The 20,377-nt window shown below is 43.0% G+C and overlaps 1 protein-coding gene across 1 annotated transcript in view; it reads left to right on the top strand.

The window, feature by feature from the left end:
• The window catches only part of LOC308117911 (stromelysin-3-like), a gene marked incomplete at its 5' end in the record, with an annotated part of 41,413 nt that extends 23,444 nt beyond the window's left edge, over window positions 1–17,969 (top strand). The window contains 5 exons of the mRNA XM_080477031.1: window positions 6,982–7,115; window positions 12,576–12,790; window positions 12,879–13,083; window positions 14,230–14,490; window positions 14,581–17,969. Of these exons, the coding sequence (XP_080333157.1) occupies window positions 6,982–7,115; window positions 12,576–12,790; window positions 12,879–13,083; window positions 14,230–14,490; window positions 14,581–14,708 (943 nt within the window). The 3' untranslated portion in view covers window positions 14,709–17,969. The remainder of the gene's footprint in view (window positions 1–6,981; window positions 7,116–12,575; window positions 12,791–12,878; window positions 13,084–14,229; window positions 14,491–14,580) is intronic.
• Between the last annotated feature and the right edge of the window lie 2,408 nt (window positions 17,970–20,377).

Here is a 20,377-nt window from a genome sequence, read left to right as displayed (position 1 = left end):
GTGAGAGATGCCACATTTGTCCCTTCAGGGTAAGGCCTGTTCAGTAGGGCAACTGGAAGCTGAGGCAGAGTGGCTGCATTATTTGATGTCAGCCCTGGTACCATGTCCACACTTAGGACCAAGTTCCTTCAGACTGGTGAAGTCAAGGACAGTTGAAGCAGTGGGCGCCCCAGGAAGACAACACCCCAAGGAGACCGGTTCCTCTCCCTTGCTTCACTGAGTAACCGTAGGCTTTCTTCCAAAGATTTACAAACAAGATTTGCACAATGGACAACAGACAGATCTCTGATCAGACAGTGAGGAACAGACTGCACATGGCCAGTCTTCTTTTCAAAACGCTGCTTGGAAGCCTGCAGTGACTGGCCTTCACTGTCTCGTTTGATTTGGTGTCGACAGCATTGATAGTGGAACCTAAGAATGTGGGAAACGTCATGTTTGTTGATGAATCAAGGTTTTGTCTGTGAAAGCTGGATGGCAGGATCAAAGTGTGGAGATGGCGTGGAGAACACTATACAAACTACTGCACAGAGCGGGACATCTTTCAATGGGGCAGTGTGATCGTGTGGGGCAGTATCTCTCTCACAGGCAAAACAGAACTTGTCATCATTCAAGAACTTGTCAGCAATATCAATGCAGTGAGATATCGGAATGAGATTCTGGAGCCAGAGGCAGTCCCATATCTCCAGGCTCTGGGACCAACTCCATCCTCCAGGATGACATCACTCATCTCCACAGAGACAGGATCATCACAGACTAGCTCCTTTGGGCTTGGAGAGGATGGAATGGCCTGCCGTGATTCCAGACCTCAACCCAATTGAACACTTGTGGGATCAGCTGCGGTGTGCTGTACACGCCAGAGTGACCAAGTTAGGTTGGTGACCAGCATGAGAAGGAGGTGCCAAGCTGTTGTGGCTGTATATGGATCTTCCACACGCTACTGAGGTCTCCGTAAAATTAATAAATTAAAAAATTTGTTGGGTTTTTTTCTTATTTGCTGTGGGAGAATATAATCATTCAATCCACCAAGCAAGTCTTAACAAGAGTGAATAAAGACAGGAGAATTTTGCAGAGGATTTTGGCATATTTTTGGAGGGCACTACCCACACGTTTAGCTTTGTTGCTCATTCCACAAAAGCACAATCCTTACAAGTGATATCTTGTTGTGAAGGTGACTAATCAAGCTTTCCAATGAAATATAATACAAAACTAATTAGTATTGCTAAAGGGGAGAAATAATTGACCAGATTAATGTTTCCAAACTTTTTTTGGAGGAGTTTATAATATATTACACCTTGAAAGTAACTCGCTAACATTGTTCCTTTCAACTGAACTCGTTTGGAGGCTCAGAAGCAAGTTTTTCCTCGTTAGGCAATGATTACATCCTGTAGTTCCTGGAGATGTTGTGCATAACTGTTAATCAGTCCCTGATATCTGCTTTGTGAGAGTTCGGACCACTCTTTTATGGAGAAAATGACTTTCTTTTCAAGATGTTTGAGGGGTTTCTACTGTGGAGTTCTCTTTGTAATTCCCCCACATGTCACGGGCCAATCGGAGGCGTCTCTCATTCAGATCTACTTTTAATTCAGTTTACACTTTCAGATTGATGCCGTCTTCTTCTCAGAGAAAAATGTAAAGGTGGATGAATGAATAAATGAGTTAATTAGTCAGTTAATTACACAATTAATGAATTAAGCCACACAGTCTGTTTAATCGTCTGTGTTTCATATGGAATCAACTTTTCCTGAGAAGAATATGTTCTTCCATCTGTCCATCCTCTTCTCTCAGGGAGGATGTTGAGGCTTTATAAATAAACCTCTAAGCCACAACACACTGCATCCTATTTAATGATTTGGTCCTCAAATGGAATTCTATTGGGTCTTTATTGATATGTTTATAATAAGTAAGTTCTTGTTTAAAATTGTTTTTTATTTCTTTTTACCACAATTTCTTGGTAAAAAGAAATACAACATGCTGAGAGGAGACACCAACTTCCTGCACATTCCTGTGGCTTCTTCCAAATAAATCGCACTCCGACAATTTGTTTTTGCTGCCTGGGTGAGAAGAGGGACTTTGCACTACTCTACTGTTTTCCACCGATTCTCCAGGCTCACCATCATTTGTTTGAAGGTGCTGAACTGGGTGTGTCTGCTAATGAGAACTACACGTTGGTGTAAACACATCTACTGACTGATCAACCTTGGGTGCGAACAGCCTTATTAGCTCCTGACCCATCTAAATCTGCTATCAGACAGTTTGGATATTTCATTTGATCTATGACTCACACTCCAAGGCTTCCACAACTTTCGTTTCAGGCCTTTGCATAGCAACGGTACACTCTTCAATCACAGAAAGAGCATCAGACCCTGGAGGAGTAGAGGTTTAAATCAGGGCCATCTGTTATCCCCTCAGAAGGCTCTGATCAGCAGCACCCCATCTGGAATGTCTGATTCTCATTACATTGATTGATTCAGGGTAAATACATGCATATGCTTTCTGTTTAGAGGACAGATCTGTTTTGTAATTTAACTTGTAAAAATGCAGACGAAAAACCTGTCAGGAGGAAACACAATCCCTCCTGCAGTTTATTCCTGATCTTATTACAGGGGGAAAACAAATTGCTACGGACACTTGCCTCTTCACACAGGCTGTAAGTCTTGATTATGAGTGGTTAGCTTTCACAAGAATCAGCGGGTAAGGGTCTATTACATTTTGTAGGTGTAGACGTAACAGAGTGGAGCAACTTGAAGAGTTTTGTTTTATTCTGTCCTGCCCTACAGCCAACATGTCTTATGCAGCCAATCCTCACAGTATGCAAAGGACAGATCACCAGGCCTCACATATGGAAACGCCTAATTATCCACAAATATTCAAAACAAGGATCAATTAAGAAACGTGTAGTAGCAGGAGGAGAAAATACATGCAGGATCATGGACTGCATTGAGAAGGCTCCTAGCCAGACTTCAGGCCTCATTTATCATCAGTGAGTACACACAGATGTGTGCATAGTATGGAATTTACCATCTTTACTTATACTTAGGAATGTGCGTAACTATAAGTACAACTCTGACCATGCTGACGCACATAATCTAGTGGTAGTACAGTGAAACTAGAAAGCATTTAGTGTGTCACAGCAGGTGCTCAACAATCTCAAAGGCCACATATTTCCCCTGCTTTCTTTAATCGAAGGAGCTTAATTAGTCATTTCATCTATTTAGAAACAGACATTTTGTATAAGTTATCTCTGGAGTTATCGCGACCCAGAAGGCGGAAGCGAGGTTGAACCAGCGAACACGGAGCCCCAGAGTGGTTATAGAGAAAAAAAAGAAAAATAACGCGTGGGAACGCTATAATAAGTCGCTCTATGAAGTTGATAATACGAGGGAACGAGATTATTTAATCAGCGTTCGCGGAGCCGCGGCTCTTGAAATGCTGCAGAGCTCCACCTGTCAGTCCGCTACGTCGGATAGAATTTAGAAGCAGTTTTCCATTGTCGTTTTTCTTTCACACTTTTCATGGTGACATTATTAGAACTAACTTCACGTCCAGGTCTTGTTTCGCGTTCTGACCGCAGGCTGAACCGCTGCAACCGCTACGTAATGCAACCCCGCTCCGAGATGCTCCAATATTATTTTCTAACCCACAGAACTTCTTTATAATTAATATTTTTGGTTCATTAGCAACTACAAAACAAACTACATACTACTGTAAATGAAAGCTTGGATTTTATAGCCATAAAATGAGCCTTTTTACGGCTTCATGTGAAAGAGGACTTAAATCAGTGTGTTTACGTAGGTTGCCATTGGAAACAGCTTTTGGAGCTGCGTTCTATCCTTCTACACCTCCATTCCTCCATGTTGAAGCTTTTGATTCAGACACGTCCAGAAATAAAGTGAAAGGAGCAGAAATTCACTATGAAATGCCCAAATGTTGAAAAATAAGCCCCAAACTCATACATGTGTTATTATTCTTTTCCGCAAGACGGACGTGAAAAAACACCAATAGAGATACGAAGAGATGTAAAGTTTTCTGGCTCTTCGGTCTGCATCTGAGGTTCAGGACAGACTAGATTAAGCGACCCGGACTAAACCGATGAATACAGTCCGTCTCCTGGTTCCTGTACGAGCGCTGTCAGCGCTAAATTGGTGAAATCAGTGACGTGTCACGTTTTGGAGTGACGCAATGACGTGGCTCTCACTTGGCTCCGTTAACGGTGGAAAAAGAACCGGTTCTTTGGCGGTGCTCATTTAAGAACTGGCCCTGGCACCGGCCCCGAACTAGAACCTGGTTCTTTTTGGTGGAAAAGCCCTAAGAGTGGCTTCTCAGTAGGCAGGCGCTGAGTTAGTTTTTGGCCTGTGTGTTCTGCCAGCTTCTGTGACACGGTCACAAAAACCTTGTAAGAATCCATGTTATGTGGAGAGTGGTAGTCCTGAGGTACAATTCTTGACTTCCATGCAGGAGGTTGGGGTTTGAGTTCTAACCAAGATACAGATTCATTCATTCATTCATTCATTCATTCATTCATTCATTCATTCATTCATCAATGGATTTATGGCATGCTTTATGCCCTTATTGGAGCGAGAGACAATGAGAACTTTAGCCACCCTCGTGCACATCCATCTGCTGTCCACTCTGGAAATTCTGCCAGTTTAATGTAAATAATTTCTTCGGCAAGCTCCTTCTGGCCGAAGAAATTTAATTCGGCTGTGCCAACCGTCCTGGCCGAACTGTGTAGGTGCCGCACTGCTGAAACTTCTGCAGTGTCACGTGCTGCGCATTCATTTTCCAGCTTGCTAACGACGATCAGTCATATCTTAATCCTGTTTAGCATGTAACCTCGCTATTGAATGAGACCCGCAGCTCCTTAACATGTCGGCGGGCCGACTTACGTGATGCACCTGAACGCATCACTCAGGGCTGACAGCTCCTGCAGTTAAAACCAGACCAACATATCTGCTCGGACACAAACTTTCTCTTTTATTAGTGAAACAGTTCAGAGAAATGTATTTCTGAAAACATTGGAAGCGAGAATTAAGCTGTGCAATCGAAAAGTTGAAACACTGCTTCACAGAAGTGTGCCTGCTGTGAGGGGGCGTGGCCTACGACTTCAACAGCTTCTTCTCCGAGTATGAACTCTCCTGCTCTTTCAGCGGCTGGCTGACTTCACAGCCAAACTTTTCTCATGGCTTCATATGAGAGTTTGCCGGAGCCTTAATGCTCGGTTCACACCAAAGGTCTTGATGCTCAATTCCGATTTTTTGCTGGGATCTGATTTTTTTGATCATTTCAAACGGCGACCTGCCACGTGAACGAGACGAGACAGGATGTTTTCGGGCCCCAGAGCGCATGCACAGAAAACCACCTGAAGTCACCCCGAGCACGCTATTTACGCATGGCACACCGGCCAGCACCAGGGTTGCCAGTCCCTCTTTCCAGCCCAAACAACGTAAAACCTACACACCTCAATAAAAACCAGCCCAAATCTCAGCCTGTGTAGGAATCATGTTAAAATCTTAAAACTATTATATGTGTTATGATGAACACACCATAAACACACAAATGCACGAAATAAACAAAGTTAAAAGGTAAGAGAGTCATACCTGGCAACGCTGACAAATTCAACATGACGAGGGAAAGAAGAAGAAGAACGAGGGAAAAAAAGAGCACAGCTTTTAACATTTTGGCGGAGCCACTTCCTCCGGCGCTTATTTGTGACATCAGTCACACGTCAATGACGAAACAGTAGCATGTAGAAAAATATCTGAATTGGTAGCACATATGAACGAGGCCTGGGTCTGGTGTGAAAACATCGGAATTGGCGCTTTGACACGGCCACAGAACAGGTCGGATATGGGTCACTTGTGAGTAAAAAATTAGAATTGTGTTGCATTTCCCTGCAGCGTGAACGAGGCCTAAGTACAGTTCTCCAAAGAGTAACCCCACACTCACTACTGCTGCGCTCTCGCTCTTGTGATGTCAGTACTGAGAAATGCCTGTGTAAATCTGTAAGTGCACACTGAGACATGAATCTTTGGGTTCCTTTTGTCAGAGTGACCCTGGAAAGCAAAACCAGATGTACTCCATAGTTAAAACTATGAGCACAATACAGAGAAGATGAATGAAAGCATCACAGGACTTGTTTGACAGGATTTTTAATAGCGAGCCTGCAGCCATATTTTTATCAACTCACATTAGTCACTTGGCATCTGGTTTACGATACTTCCATGTCATAACACCTCTCGGGTTTTTTTTAATATCCTCCCACACGTTCAGTTCTTCTGCCAAGTGTTTTTATTCCAGTCTTGACTTGTACACGTCACTTTCATAACGGACTTTTATAATGCTTGTTATACAGTAATCCCTCCAAAATGATACTGTGTTCTCTTTAAAAAATGAAGAAAAACCCTTCCCTCCAACCCCGAGCCTTTTATAACACCATCTGTATCTGTTAAAGCAGACACACATGCACACGCGCACATGTACGTACGCACACAAATGAGTGTTCATTTTTCTTTTAAAATAGATATTTAAGTTTTACACATCTGCTGTAGATTGGAAAAAAGGGTTATATTCCCATTTTATTTAACCACCCAGCCATCCATCCATCTTCTTTCCCGCTCAGTTTGTTTGGCATTGCGGTGGCAGTATAGAGAGCAGAGAAATCCAGGCATCCATGTCCCCCGCAACTTCCTACAGCTCTTCTGGGGGGACCCCGAGCCGCTCTCAGGCCAAGCCAGAGATATAGTCTCTCCAACGAGCCCTGGGCCGACCTCGCGGCCTCCTCCCAGTTGGACGTGTCTGGTAGACCTCTAAACAGAGGCGAGCATTGGGCGTCCTAATCAGATGTCCGAACCACCTCAACTGGCTCAGCTGCCCAGTTTTCTGTGATTTTGTTTTTTTGCAGTCCATTTTTTTTTTTGCACGTCAGGGGTGATATTGGTAATATGTTTGCTTGTGTTTAATAAAAGAATATATGTTGTTCAGGTACTGGCATGGGGACAGCTTACCGTTTGATGGTCCAGGAGGAATCCTCGCCCATGCTTTTTTCCCTCGCACTCACAGAGAGGGAGAAGTCCACTTTGACTACGATGAGCACTGGACAGTGGGCAACAACGTAGGTGAGTGCTATTTACGCTCTTTAAAGCAGAGGTTCCCCACTTTAAGCCCTTGAGATTACGTGACAGCTGCAGACCCACACTTCACCTCCAATTTGCCAAACACTCCTGCCATGTTGGTAACCATTGGTTTTATCTGATTAATTGACTGGGTTTTGTGTTTTTCTTATTTTTACAATGTGTATTTTGCCATTTTCTTTTTACCCCTCCCCCAACGAACAATAATGACCAGCGATAACATAATAGCTTTACAAACTTGCAGAAATACATACATTCACCTGCACCACCTTCGACCCTTCAATAAAAAGTAATCAGCTCACATTAGAGCAGTCGATCGTGATCGACAGGTTGATCTTTGGCCAATTAAAAGTTGATCTTTACACCAATCACAGTTTCCACTCTGTCTCCAATCACTGGTTGGAACGTCAGCTACGGCTTCTCCAATGAAGAAGTGGGTCGGAAGTGCATTGGCGTGCTGGAAAATAAACAAGCAAAGTTGGCGCTTGCTGAATGTGCTTTGTTGATGTACTAATTGTTATTGTTGAAAGTTTTATTTTAATCGTGTAAATGTTTTTCCTTTTTTCTCTTTCTTTTCTTTTTGTGAATGGACCCCAGGAAGATTAATCCCTGCATTGGCAGAGACTAATGGGGATCCTTAAAATAAAATAAAATAAATAAAAATAAACACATCAATTCATCTTTCAAAGCGTTTTAGAATGCTTTGAAAGAAGCCTCAAAAAAATTACTATACTGGAGAAAGTTGAACCTTTTCAGACAAATTTCTTCTTTCAAATCGGTAAATTAGAAGAGATGTGACAGAGTTAATAATCAGAGACTCACCGCTTGTTGTCTTCATCTCAACATCTCATAGAAACACGCCAGAACCAACCAGAACGGAATTTAAGCCAATCACTGAACAGGTCTGGTCAGCGGCCATTTAAAAAGCGCCCCAAGTCTCGGACATGAAATGAGCTGATTGGTTTCATTTTCTGTCAGTCGCTCTGGTGTTAAACAGTAACTGGTGAGATCGCTACTAAGCCCCGCCTCCACAGGGCGGCTTTCCTCAACCCCCCCCGGCTGCTCGCACACACACACACACACACACACACACACACACACACACACACACACACACACAGACTGCTAGAGAGAGAGAAATCAAGAAATCCTCTTTGATTTTTTTTTATTTATTCAGGGCTCATTGTTAGTTTGTTCGCATAAACAAATTTTGATAGTATTACAGTTTATTCATATAGTTTATATTTCTAAAAAAACATTCCTCTTGCTTCCTCTTGCTTCCGTCCTCTATTGACCAGCCACCACGGATTATATTTATAGTATATATATATATATAATTTTGCAAATGTGTTCAGGTTTGGTAACGTTTATAAATGTTTAGATATGCTTATATTTATCAATGACTGAAATTCTAAGAGTTTAAAAAAGCACACAGTTTATTTTGCAATTCTTTTTGGCACTGCAACCCTTCTACATTTTAACTGTACACTCTGTGGTAGGACCGCGCAACAGAGTTGGGTCTGGGTGTGCTTTGCTTTACCATACCGTCCCATCCCATTCCCTACCATCGTGTTACCATACGCCTTTGAGAAGGCCCTGGTGTCACCAACTCAAAATCTGATTGGTTGAAGCAACAGCGCGAGAGGCACTTATTTTATGCTGCAGACGTCTGCAGAATGGTTTGTGAAGGCTTCAGGCCGATGGCAACAGGTGATGGGTTAAAAGCTTTAGCATGAAAATACACGTCTGGAAGCTGCGCAACCTGGGGAGAGGCCATGGAAGGAAGCGGACAGACCATTTGAAATTATTCAATAAGTGTTCATGGAAAAAATATCAATAACATCCGTCTGTGACTCAAATATGTTTCTTAGGCCTGCAGAGAAGGCCTTGCAGGCCCTGACGGCCCGCCACTGGAAGATCCAATGATAAAATAAGAGTTTCAGGTCTCTGTGTTTGTCTGCCGCTGTGTCTCACCTCACGTTTTCAATTATGCTATCATGTTCTTCCCCTGCTCAGCACTAATGTGCAGCACCTGTGGTCTCCCTGCCTTCCCTGTGTATTTAAAGCCCTCTCCCCCACTTGTCTTGTCGCTGCCGTTTCCTTGTGTTCCCTGTGCCCATACTCACAAAGCATCCTAAGGCTAAAAGTAGCTCTTAGTGATGTCACTCTTAAGAAAATCTTACAATTTCTTGAAATATAAGCTTTTTCTTAGACTTTTCCCTTACTAAGATAAAAGTAATTCACAAAGTATTTTAAGCCCTGAGAGAGCTCCTAAGGTGGAAAACTGCAAAAAGTAATGAGGACTTGAGGAAGCCTAAGAGTTTCTTAAGCAGACAAGATGACGAAAAGACAAGGGGAAGGAAAGATGTTCTCTGTATGTTTAATCAGTGGTGCTGCACATTTTTTCTGAAGATGTGAAAACAGTAAATATTTTAAAGGGGTGTTTGTTTTTGCTGATTCTGTACGCCACCCCACTGCGACCACCCGCTTTGGGCTTGTGAAGAACGATCGTCACCCACATGACGGCCCAATGGGTTAATTGTACTCTCCATTCATTACGAGGAGCACGGAGGCTTTATTCTGTCTGTCTTCCAAACACAGCTTTCAGCAGACTGCATCATACATTGCAACGGGGTCAACCACACCTCCTCACTAAGATAAAAGTTGCTGTCAACTCCTTGCTAAGAGTTGCTCTTAGAAACCTCCTGAATCACTTTTAAACTAGAAATTCCCTGCTAGGAACTCCCTGAGAGACTCTTAGACACTTCGTGAATATGGGCACTGGACTTTTGTACAATAAATTCTGCTTTTATGGAACATTGGGCGTCTGCGTTTGGGTCCATTCTCACAAATCCTGACAAAGAGGAGTTACAAGACTGGATCTGCATGAGCATTCAGAGTGGTCAGCAGATGTTGACCTGTTACTAAACTTCAAGCACCCATATAATTATACAGATATACAAATTGGCTGCAGCCTCCATTGGTGTGTGAATGTGATGAATAATGTAAGGCGCTTCGGGGCTGCTAACGCAGCTGTAAGGCAATATATAAGTGAAATCCATTTGCCATTTACAAATTGTTCAGCAACTTGCAGCAGGCAGAGGTTCTTTTAACAGATGGATTGGTGCAGGACATGGAGATGTTTAAAGTGGATTGAAAAAAACCATTGTCTCTCAATGCTACTACTGCTACAGTATGTATGTATGCTGTATGCCATTGTTAAAAGCCGTTTATACATTTATACAATGTTGTATGTAGGAAAATTCTTCACTGCTGCTATCATGCCATTAGGCGCCTCTTTGTGACCTCCAAGACGAGGCCAGTGCTTTTTTTCTTCCACTCTGGAACACGATAGAAGCCCATTCTTTTGTAGACGGCATTTCATTCTGGACTGGATTCAATCTAATCTGTCGCCTTGCCTCTGCCCTGTGGTATTTGCCTTGAGTTCCCAAAATGCTTTGCATTAAGTGCGGGGAGACGTCAATGGTGATGACACCGGGGCAAGTTCTAAAGCGCAATTGTGAAAGGTCACAATGGGTGCACAATAGGGCAAGACAGGCTTCACCATCTTTCTGTCTAATCAGTTGAGACAGAAGAACTTTCAAAGCTGCGTCACAATCAAGCGGTTGAACGATTTGCCGAAGCGTAAACTAGGCGGTACGCTTTAATGTTCAAATAATAAACAGAGTTCTGACTTGCCATTATCTATGTTCTATAGGCTTCTGCTGCCATGTTCAAAATGTTCTTAGTTTTTAAAATACATTCATTCACTCATTAACATCTCAAGTACGGTAGTAGTGGCAGTGGGGTGGGGCAGTGTCCATGCGTGTGTGTGGGAAGTCCCAGTAAAGCTTTATTACCATACATTAGTGTATCTGAACTGAATGTTTATCACTAACTCATTAGTTTCTTCAATGTCCTGGCGGTATGTCAGCGGAATTCTGAGGTCCATAGTGTGGTTACCAAGGCAACGAATGTCAGCCTCCCATTGGAGACTGCACATTGTACATTACTGTGATTGTGTGATAGTTCTATAGAAATGGTAAATGGACTTCACTTATATAATGCTTTTCAACTGCATGAGCAACCTCAAAGCCCTTTATAGTGAGTCACATTAACCCATTCACAGACACATGGAGGCTGTCGCCATGCAAGGCGCCGTCACTTCAATGGGAACAATTGGGGGTTCAGTTGTCTTGCTCAAGAACACTTCAGCAGGTGGACAGGTGGAGATAGTAATTCCGATTGGGAGGCGTCCGCTCTACCAATGAAGCCGCCCCACCAAAGAACTTCCTCTGCCTCCTCTGGAGTTAAAAACAAGATGAATTCTGCCGTGTGCATATTTTCTTTTATTATATTGTATTTTTATCTGCTTTTTGTGCAATACATCCACCCCCATACTCTGTACATGTCCACACTTATAGGCACCGTGTGCATATTGTTTCTATTATATTGTATTTTTATCTGCTTTTTTTTAGTTCCTGCTATGTGTGCTTCTTTCTCTGTACTATCCTGCTGTACCACTGCAAATTTCTCCACATGCAAGATAAATAAAGGGATATCTTATCCTATCTTTATGGAGCACTCCAAGTTTGCAGGGGTTGTATTGAAACCAGCAGAAGGCATTGATTTTGATAAACAGCTTCGTAGCAGCTCTGAACCCCAGACGGGTCCAGACCGTCTCCGCCAAAAGGTCCTGCGCAAAAGTTATCTTCGCTCAGTCATAGGCATCTTGTTTCCCGATAAGCAAACTCCTTCTCTTGGAACTTTAAAAAGCAGATCTGAAGCGGAGTATCACTCTGCTCCTGTTGGGTCTGGTGGAGCTGAGTGTCCGATGCACCGCTTCCAAGGTGAATGATCTCTCAGGATTTAGACCGTGCCTTTGTGGCAACATGTTGTTTATAAAATGGAAAAGTGACCATTGGCCCTCTGAGGTTCTTTCCGCAATCCAGGTCCTCTCTTCTATGTGGGCTGTGTTAGAAGAGACTTTTCGGTTTATTTCCATCATCCAGTGTTGCCATTAAGCTTGACGTTTCAGTGAGGCTCGTTGATTTTATTCAACTAGGTTCTAAAGTCCGCTCACAGTGATTTCAGCTCGCCGAGGATCTCCAATGAATCAGCCATGTTGCTTGCTTGCAGCTTCTTCGCTCCATGGCTGAACTTGAGGTGAAGCTTTAGTTGTATTTTTGTGTCCTCAAGAAAACATGTCACACTGCTCGGACGCAGAGGGATTTGACATGTCAGCGCCGAGAGTCTGTTTGAAGGGTTAGCAAAGTTAATGATAGATATTAACTTAATTACACATCTATTCAAAGGTCCCCCACTAACCCGTCATTCTGGAATTGGTTATGTGTTGTTCTTGCAATCGCCATTGTTTAATTATAAACAATCCAGTAGCAAGAGGGAACTGATGTGAGGTTGCTAACCTTCTGTCTTCTCGTTCAGGCACAGATCTCCTTCAGGTGGCAGCCCATGAGTTTGGCCATGCTTTGGGCCTGCAGCACTCATTGGAGCCCGATGCTGTGATGTGTCCTTTCTACAGCGACTCCTACCCTTTGCAACTCGGCGAGGATGACAAGAAAGGCATCCAGTACCTGTATGGCCCCCGTCAGCATACACCACCTGAGAAACCAGAGAGCAATGAAATCGACACTGGTCTGGTGAGATAGAAAGTCTTCAAAGTGGCATTGATGATTTACATTTATTAGTCTACAAATGAAACAATCCTTGGTGTGTGTTGTGATCCAGCCGGACGCCTGTAGGACAAACTTTGATGCCGTGTCCATGATCAGAGGGGAGCTGTTCTTCTTCAAGTCGCAGTATGTTTGGCGTATCCGTGATGGGCAGCTGCAGGCAGGATATCCAGCTTTGTCCTCGCGCCATTGGAGAGGAATTCCAGACCACATTGATGCTGCTTATGAAGACAAGTCTGGCAACATTTGGTTTTTCCAAGGTACAAAAAAAAGAAACAACTGAACACGTGCACAAAGGTTAAACTCTCAGCCGGAGCTGCAGAAAAAGTTCAAGTTACAGACCTAAAATGTTGAAATATGATAGATATGTAGATAAATCAATGTGTTTGTCTCTTTGTTTCTCTTTCTTCCTCTCTGATGCTTTGTCTGCGGTGGCATCGATGCTGCTTTATCTCACCCCGTAATCCTTTGAATCTTCTAACTCCGGTAACTCATCTTCCTTCTGCTTTTCATCCTGATTTCACCATCATTTTACACCTTGTCCCATAGAATCACTATGAGTTTAAAGAAGCCCTGCTTTCTATGTCTGCTGCATTCATTTCCACCTGCCTGCCTGTTTCTATGGCTCATTCAAACACGTTTCTACATTATTAAGTATTCGCTCCATTTGTGTACCATGTCTCTAAATATTGAATGGTGAAAACCTACAGACTCTGAGATGACCTTCCAACCTCTCCCAGCTTGATGTAAACATACAATTATAGTTTCAAGGTCCTCTGGGATCTGTTTTGTGAGGCATGTTCATGTCGAGGCTGGTGGTGGTGAGAGAGTGAAGTTGAGTGACAATAGCTGAAGACTCAGTGACTCCTTGCCTATACGGCCTGTTGATGTGGTGTTGAGTACAAGGTAGCTTTTGGATCAGATGTCCTAGAGGGTGGAATGAAAAGCTATGTTGAAATTTAGAGGGAAAGGAGGCGTGGATTATCTGGAGGGGGAGTTTTTCCAATAATATCTCCTGGACTAAATGAGTTTGGCTACTGTGGCCCAGACATTAGGGAAGCAAATGTATAAGTGGATGTTTGCTGGTTCAAATCACACTGCCGATGGCTCCTGAACTGCCAAATGCTCCAGTTGTATCATGATTGGCCTCAGATTAAGTTATTCCAACTCAAACATGGATCACATGACCCACTGGAAGGGAGCAGCCACTCTTTCATTCTGCGGACTAGATCGAACACCTGGTAGGCCACTTGTTGTCTGTGGGTTGTATGTTGGACACTAGATTACATTGTTCTTGAGTTTCAACATAGAACCAAGTTTTATTTCAGCTTTAGCCTTTTTCACACATACTCCCATTTTTTCAGTAAAATTGGAATTTTCCATTTCCATGTTTTTTTCTGCAACAGGTGAAAGTTACTGGGTGTTTGATGCTGAGAGGAAGATCACAGGACCAGACTCGGTGCGGCGGCTGGGTCTTCCTGTAGCAGACATCCAAGCAGCTCTGAAGTGGGAGGAGAACCACGTTGAGAAAGTGTTCTTCTTCAAGTCGGCCTCCTACTGGCCCTTTAATGTTCATGAGAACCGGATAGATGACGTTCATCCTCGCAGCATGCATGCGTGGAGTGGAGTGCCAGACAATATCGACGGAGCCTTTTGGGACAAATATGGTAAGACTTTGAATCTGTGATGTTTAGGTCTGCAGATGTTTTAGTCAGGATGTTTACAGTTAACTCTCGCCTCCTTCTGCACTCTGACAGGTTATGTTAATTTCCTGAGTGGCCTTCAGTACTGGAAGTTTGACCCTGTGGGGTTGAGGGTGGTGGAAGGATTCCCCCGCAACATCGGCCAGGATTTCTTCGGCTGCACCGCCTCTCAGTTTAAATAAGTCATCATGTGTGCATCTAGTCAGGTTGTCTTTCTCACTGCCTGCATTAACACGAAGGCTGGAAATATACCAAAGGTACTTCCTAATGAAAAACACCAAAGGTACATCTTAAAGGAATAAACCAAAGTCTGATGTATTCCATTAGATGTTCCATATGGTCCTAACAACTCGGTGTTACAAACTCGGAATCTGTCAGAAAGCATTGGAGAACATATATATGGTTTCCACATTTCAATCCCACCAATAAGTCAATTTGCACACCAATCAGGCATAACATTATGACCATCAGCCTGGTATTCCATCTGCTCCATATGCAGCAATGCTCTGTGTATTCTGACTCATTTTCAATCAGAAAAAGCAGTAACTTCTGCAGCAGTTTGAGTAAATGGGACCCCACAGGTCACCTTTCAATCCCCACGTGCATCAGTTAGTTTGACACGTCCTCAACCCAGCCTTCGCTTCACCCCTCTTTTCTTATGCTACTTCTGAGCTGCAGCTTTTGGAGATGCTCTGACACATTGTCCATTTTTCATCTTCTAATAGATTAACTCTGAGGACAAAATGTTTTCTGTGCACTACAAAAGGGCCATAATCAACAACTTCAGCTATTAGTGGCCAAGGATGTTATAGCTGATGGTTTATTTTTCAGACTGGAGATCTTTATTTGTATGAGAGCGAGTTTACACATTATTTTGCTTTTAGATTAATTTGGTCTCTCAACCTCCCCGAATGGAAACAAGATTGCTGCAGTGAAATGCAGAACTAAACTGCAGGTATTTGGGATTCAGCATTGCTTTAAGAAATGGTTGTGACCACGATTCATCCATCAGACCAATGAGCAGGGTCGACAGATGACGCTGCAAAACAAAAGACAGACTGGCAGTCATGTTATCACTCAGACATAAAACACACACACACACACACATATATATATATACATATATAAAATAATCAATCTACAGTTCATGTTCAAGCTAAACAAATAAAATCTGGAAAATAATTGGTTTGGAAAAATATGTGCGTGTTATTCACCATTTCCTCTTATTTGTCATTTTCCTCTTCATCGTGTAATTTTTTTCTGTTTAGTAAACAAAGTAGTATTCAAAATGTTAACCCGTAAAGAAAAGGTGTTAAGTGAATTAAAGAATATGAAAATCTATCTTAATCAGATTTACATTCCACTTTTCAGTTTTTAGCAGATCTAAAACAAAAAGCTGGTGTTGATTAGGACGTTATTGCCTGAAAAACGTCCTGCTTTAAATTATTTTCAAAAGAAAAGATGAGAACGAAGATAAATGTTAATGCAGCGGGATGGAGAGTTAAAGCTGCAGCTTCCACTGCAGTGATTGCGATACGCCAGCTCGTGTTAATTACTGGTTGCTGGACATACTTATTATGGTGGCAGCCGCCACACCACTACCAACAGTTTGGACAATTATTAAAAGTTGCTGTGTGTGCAAATGTTATAATTATAGGTACTAACCCAGCATTATGAACCATCCATTTTCACTTTCAGTTGCAAATTCTGTCTTTAACGTGTTTGACCCCTGACCCTGTCTGTGTTATTTGTGATAATTACACACACTTGCGATGTCCATATCTATCCAGGGCTTTTTTTCTTCTAATCTATTTTACACCCACTGTGATGGTGTAATTGCATTTTTTGGGGGTAATCAATAGTAGATAAACCTTACTTCATAATTCTGTTGTTTCGAATTTGCAGAGCATGAATGTGTATTGTGTAGAAGTTGTATTTAATTGCCATTCAGTCAGTCTTTTGCAATCTGTCTACTGTGCATATTATTATTGAAATACATTTCCAGCCCTCGTTGAAACAAATAATTTCATTCTAAATGTCATGAACTGAGTTCAACTGGAAAAAAAATACACTCACCTTAGCTCTGCTGATATCGTGCCTCCTCCTCTGTGCTTTGTGTTTAACTTCTGAACACAAGCATGCTCATATTATAGCTTCAATTGGTAAATATATTACATTTTGCCCACAAAAAAAGAAAAAACAATGTGTTGGCGTGTTATGTTGATACATGTATTAACCTAGCCGGGAGCAAAGGTTCAACATGATGATTCGGGTGCAATTATTCTTTTCATGCTACACATTAGTGTCATGTGATGTCTTATGATACAGTCTGAACCTGAAAGGAGTGTCAAATTAGTATAACCGCAATGTAAAGAAATGAGAAAAAGGATCCGTTATACTGCTGTAACGGCATTAAAAGCTTTGAAGTGGAATTTAGTTTCCTTTGATCTGATAAAAAAAAAAAGTCTTTCAGCTGTAATTTGAAACAGAACCGTCTTTCCTGAAGCATGTTGAATCCCTTCATTAGCTTGTATGATAATCTCAAACATTTATTCCAGCTGTACTGCCTGTGGGCTGCAAGTTCAACTTTCAGCATCCTCCAAATGCTCCAATAATGTGGTCGACTGGTGAAATTCTTTCTAAAAGCTTTTTCCCAGGTGTACATACAAACATGTAAAACTATATTTCTACCCCAATTAATCCTCATTTGTTCGGTTTTCTTTGCAAACCCTTCGTAAACCTGAACTGCAGGAAGTGACTCATTTTGCTGATGAGGGGCTGCACTGTGATAATGCAGCGATTCACCAAAGTGTTTCCAGTCTTGCATGAAGACCGACACATCACTTTCCCTCGCATGGGTTGTGTTACTTTGCGTTGTGAGTCTCCAGTTTGTTTAATTGTGTGATCTCAGAGAAATATTCACAGTCAATCAGTATTGAAATTCAACTCGGGGTCCATTGATTTGTACAAGTTCGCTGCAGCGTGTCCAGAAGGAATGAAGCCATGTGCTCCGTCTTTCCAAAGGTGCTATTTGAGATTCAGTAGGCAAGTTAACCACCTCGTATCGTACCTCATATGTTGCACAGACTGTTGTTTTCTTTGTCACTGTGCTCCTCTGGTGCCTTTCATAGAGCATCAGACTAAACCCCCCCCCCCAACGATCTGTTTCACCCCTCTGATTGAAAAATAAAACTCATCCTGATCAGAGGAGTGGGACGGAGCTTGGACGTAGCGCCTCTTTCTTTCATTTTGGATGTGGTGCTGTCTCCGATCAGTGCAGGACACTGATTATTGATCACTGTTGTGTGTTTGCATTAACAGCAGTCCAGTGTAGCTGGGACAGTGTTAGCTGTGATTTGAACTGTTGTGTTGGTTTGTGTGTCTTTATATCCAATGATTTTTCATGTGAAAACTTTTTTCATTACAATAAAAGAAAAGAAGTGACTGTTGTCATGTGTCCTAAACTAATGAGTTTTCCGAGACAGAAAAATTGACGACAGGCAGATGATTTGAGTTTCTGCATGATTCTTCTTAATCCCAGACAACCTTTATCTCACCTCTGTCAGTGATCTAATCACTCACTCAGCACACACAAAGATTTCAAATCTGAAATACAATGAAATATTTGTGGGCCACATTCGGTCGAGTTTGATCTGGAGTTCCTCAGGGACTCGGTGGACGTCTCAAGTAAGCACAGTCAGTTTCTTCTTTTAAACCTCATCATAAAACTCTTGTGAAACATTTCGCAACATTAAAGAATAAAGTGATTTTGGGTTGACGCTGACGTTGAGTGAAGTGAGGGAGAAGTCAGTTTATCTTGTATGTAAAACGGGGGGAGGATAGGAAGGGGAGGGGGGTAAGGGGAGGAGTATTCGAAAGAAAATCAAATAAAGTGCTTACACCAGTCAAGTACCACCTCTGGTGGGCCGACATCTCCCCTGCTCCAATATTAATGGAAGAAGCAAAATATGTGTTTAAAAAAATTCAACCATGTCATTTTAATTACATAAACATACGATGAAAGCACACTAAAAAAGGAATTAATGTAAGGCACTGCAAATTTCAAGTTAGGGAGGAGAGAGGTCGAGCCCATAAGAAATAATAAACTAAAGTTCATAAAAAATAAGACTAGATAAGGTCCAATTAAAATTTGAGTTCGGTATCGTTGGAGAGGAATTTTAGTTTTTGGGTTTCCTTTATTGAAAACTGACTAGAGTTTTTCTTAAAATATTGAGAACCTGATTTTTTCTTTTTTTCAAATTAGTACAGGTTTGTGGATATAAATTTGTCAGTTCTTTATTTTAAGATTTTGAAATCATCTGTGTCGGGGATGGATTGTAAGCTCCCTGTGTGAGGAGGCCAGGACCCTCGGCGGTGCTCTGATATCCGGAGGCAGTGGGATCACCCGACCCCCACTGGAGTTGGGCCGTGGGGGGCTGTCGAGGTGGGAATTCAGTAGGTTGACGATCATCTCATGGGAATCCAAAGGAATAGTTTTATTGGAGCTGAGCTGAGTTCTCCTGTCGTTCCTTCTCCCCTTGGTTGGGTTCGAAGTGGACCTTGGATGGTTGATGGTGGTCAGACCCGCTGGATCTCTGCTGGGGAGCATGTAGACAACATGTAGACATTAGACTGGATATCTCTCAAATAAAATTAATTAATCAAATAAAATTCTTTAGTAGCAGTAAGTCGGACCTGTTCCCAGTGCACGTTGGCCTCCGGCAGGGCTGTCCTTTGTCACCGGTTCTGTTCATAACTTTTATGGACAGAATTTCTAGGCACAGCCAGGGACCGGAGGGGGTCCGGTTTGGGGACGACAGGATCTCGTCTCTGCTTTTTGCAGACGATGTGGTCCTGGTGGCTTCATCAAACCTGGACCTTCAGCGTGCACTGGCGCGCAGCCGAGTGTGACGCAACTGGGATGAGGATCAGCACCTCTAAATCCGAGGCCATGGTTCTCGACCGGAAAAAGGTGGCTTGCCCCCTTAAGGTCGGTGGAGAGCCCTTGTCCCAAGTGGAGGAGTTCAAGTATCTCGGGGTCTTGTTCACGAGTGGGGTGAAGATGGAACGTGAGATCGACAGGCGGATCGGTGCAGCGTCTGCAGTTATGCGGTCGCTGTATCGGTCCGTCGTGGTGAAGAAGGAGCTAAGCCAAAAGGCGAGGCTCTCGATTTACCAGTCGATCTTCGTTTCTACCCTCACCTATGGTCATGAGCTTTGGGTCATGACCGAAAGAACGGGATCCCGGATACAAGCAGCTGAAATGAGTTTCCTCCGTAGAGTGGCTGGGCGCACCCTTAGAGATAGGGTGAGGAGCTCAGTCACCAGGGAGGAGCTCGGAGTAGAGCCGCTGCTCCTCCGCATCGAGAGGAGCCAGCTGAGGTGGCTCGGGCATCTGTTTCGGATGCCCCACGGACGCCTCCCTCGGGAGGTGTTCCGGGCATGTCCCTCCGGTAGGAGGCCTCGGGGCAGACCTAGGACACGCTGGAGAGACTATGTCTTTCGGCTGGCCTGGGAACGCCTTGGGGTCCCACCGGAAGAGCTGGAGGAAGTGTCTGGGGCGAGGGAAGTCTGGGCTTCCTTGCTTAGACTGCTGCCCCCGCGACCCGGCCCCGGATAAGCAGAAGAAAATGGATGGATGGATGGATGGAAAATTCTTTAAAAGAAGATAAAAGGTATAAGAGAACAAGGAAATGTAAAGGCTTTGTAAACTAACAAATCAATATCTAAGACCAGTTTGATCCACCCCCATTTTTATAGCCTTGGAGTGGTGAGACTTTAGTAAAAGACCCATTTGTTTAACAAAACCTGAAAAGCAGAAACAGTAAAATTAAGCAATATAGGTTTAAAA

Source organism: Lipophrys pholis, assembly GCF_963383615.2.
Source record: "Lipophrys pholis genome assembly, chromosome: 12".
In the NCBI taxonomy this organism is placed as follows: Eukaryota; Metazoa; Chordata; class Actinopteri; order Blenniiformes; family Blenniidae; genus Lipophrys; species Lipophrys pholis.
The sequence above is the reverse complement of the archived record's forward strand: the minus strand, read 5'-3'. Positions and strand labels throughout refer to the sequence as shown.